The sequence below is a fragment of the Euphorbia lathyris genome, chromosome 8, assembly GCF_963576675.1.
Source record: "Euphorbia lathyris chromosome 8, ddEupLath1.1, whole genome shotgun sequence".
NCBI classification, from domain to species: Eukaryota; Viridiplantae; Streptophyta; class Magnoliopsida; order Malpighiales; family Euphorbiaceae; genus Euphorbia; species Euphorbia lathyris.
Window position 1 is genome coordinate 61,224,448 of NC_088917.1, and position 3,050 is coordinate 61,227,497.

At 32.7% G+C, this 3,050-nt stretch overlaps 1 protein-coding gene across 1 annotated transcript; it reads right to left on the minus strand.

The window, feature by feature from the left end:
• Positions 1–1,370: 1,370 nt before the first annotated feature.
• On the minus strand, positions 1,371–2,470 carry LOC136203203 (transcription factor IBH1-like 1). The gene is made up of 2 exons (XM_065994298.1): positions 2,288–2,470; positions 1,371–2,082 (listed from the first exon to the last, which is right to left on the minus strand). The coding sequence occupies exon 2, from the start codon at positions 2,079–2,081 to the stop codon at positions 1,500–1,502; it is 582 nt and encodes a 193-aa protein (XP_065850370.1). The 5' UTR covers position 2,082; positions 2,288–2,470; the 3' UTR covers positions 1,371–1,499.
• Between the last annotated feature and the right edge of the window lie 580 nt (positions 2,471–3,050).

A 3,050-nucleotide genomic window follows, 5' to 3' on the forward strand; every position in this document is an offset into this window, starting at 1 on the left:
TGTCATCTATGTGATGAAAGAGATTACAACCCTCAAGAACAAGCTCTATGCTCCAAATCAAAAAATTGGTAGAGGTGAGATTTGTAAGTAAACTATGAATGGGACTGGAGGGTGTTGAGATTGAAACAAATTATTATACAACCAAAAGGTGCCAAAAGGTGGTGTTGGAGGCTGAGCTAGTTGAAGAAGAATATGAGTTTGTGGTAGCCATGATTTTTTAGAAAATTCAGTTCTTAAACCCTAGAGAGGCTCTAATACCATATAAAATTGGGAGCTAAAGGTATCTCAACTTAACATTAATCAATCTAAATACACATATATATACAAGGAAAGTCCTAACTGAGATATATAATTCAAACCGTGTAGGATTGTTTAATAACATTAATCAAATATTACTGATGTAAAAATTAACATACAACAAGTCTTCTATTTATCATATATAATTGTTAAGGAACTGATTGAACTTTTATATTAATCTGTGCTTGGTGCCTTGTGTCGAAAGTCTTCCTGATATTGTGGTGGTCAGGCGGCGTGTTTCGCGGGTTGGCGGCGGTACAAGATGATTAGACAGATTACCCCTGAAGGGGAGGCTTGTGGTCCTTGGTCTGAGGGGAGGATTGTTGGGTATACATCCCAAGTCCCACATTGGAAAGATACAAGGGAGTTCCATAGTTTATAAAGAAGTTCACCAACTACATTAGTATGAGGCCTTTTAGGAAGGAGCCCAAAAACAAATCTGTGCGGGCTTGGCCCAAAGCGGACAATATCATACTAATGGTGGAGCTGTTGGTGAACTCGTGGGCCCTACACACACATCAGCACCTGAATGCACATTGAGCTTGAAGCACGTACAATACAGGCTCATTATATCATGTGTTAAAATTCCACAATAAATGGATTGTCGAATTCAAACCTTCAACCACTTGGTACAATAGAGTTTGGTACCATGTGCAGAAAACCAATTGAACTAAAGTTTAAGTTGATAGTTAAATTTATATTAATATCGGACAATAATCAAACACATTTTCTCAACCAAAACAATAATGAAAAAAAAAAAAAATCATGTTCACAAATAATAAGTAAATATATGAAATACATATTCTCAAAAACAGGATAAAAAATCTAGTAAACCTATATTATGTTGCTCAATATAAGTCAATGTCGTCATGTTTCTTGCAGTTGAGGCAAGAAAGTCTTGTCATCTTTCTGGGAGCTAATTGAATGATGATGAATAACCCCATAGAGAAAAAGGAAGAAAAAGACTGTCTTAAATAATATTAGTGAAAACTATATCTGCCCATACTTAAGGGCATCAATTACTTAAAATTGTGCTTAAATTTGTAACTATACCATTAATACAAGCACCAAAATAACAAGAAAAAAAGGTCCTTGATATATAATTATGCTTCAACTATACATGATTAAGCTAATTAATTAAACCATTCTTACCATCTTAATTTCCTTGATCTAACATATAATATAAGATGTATCATCCTAATTTAATTAGCATATCTAAGTAGGTCTGTTGCATTAGCTAAAGTTCTCATTACATCAACCTGAGCTTGAAGAGAAACTATATAGTCTAGGGTTTCTTGGACCAAATAAATATCATCCATAAATTCTCCTCCAGGAACTAGACTTTTCAGCACTTTTGTTCTATTTTTCACCAACATTTTTGCCACTGATTTAGCTACACTATTACTGCTTCTTCTGCTTATTCTTTTCACTCTGCTCTTGTTCAAGATCTTCTTGCTTCTAACTCTCTTGTTCTTGCTTCTGATTAATACCTTATTTAAACTTGCTGATTTTTCAATTTGTTCATCATGATGATCAGATGCTAATATCTGCTGGACTACCCTTTTATCTTGTTCATCTTTTGTTGCTTTTGCTAGGATTGCTCGGCTCCAACATGTTCTACCATTTTTTGTTGAAGCCATGGCAATGTCTGCTGATAACTTTATTGCCTTCTTTCTCTCTGTGATGTTCATCTTCTTCTTCGTCTTCGCGGAATCGATTACTTTTAGCCCTAATATCCATTTCTTCAGAATTTCTACCCTCAGTGATGATCTGCAAGAACGCATTCTGCAAAGTGTAATATAATTATTTTTCATGAAAAAAAGGATCTTTTTGAAGAGGGTGTTAATTAAATTGATACCAAGAAACTAAAATGCTAAAAAGGGAACATCTTGATAGGAGAATTAATAAATAACAAAGAACATGTAATTAAACTATATGTGAAGGGAGAAATTAATTATTAAACTATGGAATATAAAATAATGTAACATACCTGAATATCTGTATTAATATGGAGCAAAGGAATTAAATCATGGGAAATTAATAAATAAAATAATGTGAGAAACAGATGTTGCAGAAGAATGCAGATGTAGAGATCCAAGAAAATGGAGTTGCAAGAATACTGGAATGGAGTTTTTAGAGATAGAGAGAGAGAGAGGGAAGGGAAAAGAGAGAATGAGAAGATGAAGAATGTGAAGAAAGGGCATTTATTTGTTCCATGGAAAACAAGTGGTGGGCCTTTTGGAGAAAGACATTGCACATGCAAGCACATGGAGTTTATACCCCACTCAAACTAAACCCTAAATTATATTATTGCCATTTTTTATTTTATTTTATTTAAATTTTTACAAGTTTATTTGATGTATAGTATAGAGTATGCATTATTTAAAGCTATAGCCTTAATTTATATAATGCATACCAAACAACTGTAACTTGTTACAAATACAAACAAAACTCACTTAATGCCCCCTCTCACTTTACTCAAACCTGCCTAATAGCTAGGTATACTAAAACCCAAATATACTTCATATAATTGCATCAAATTTCAATTCATTTACCCTAATCTTATAGTTTAACCATTCAATTAGAGTTCGTGTTCCAATCTTGATTATTTTGGATGGTTATTTGAATTCATATATATTTCATGAAAATAATTAATGGGTTTTGACTGTATATAGGAATTATGTCACTTTCATTATTAACAATGTTGAGTTTCAATTTTATGAAATCATAAATAAATAAATAAAATGTGATTC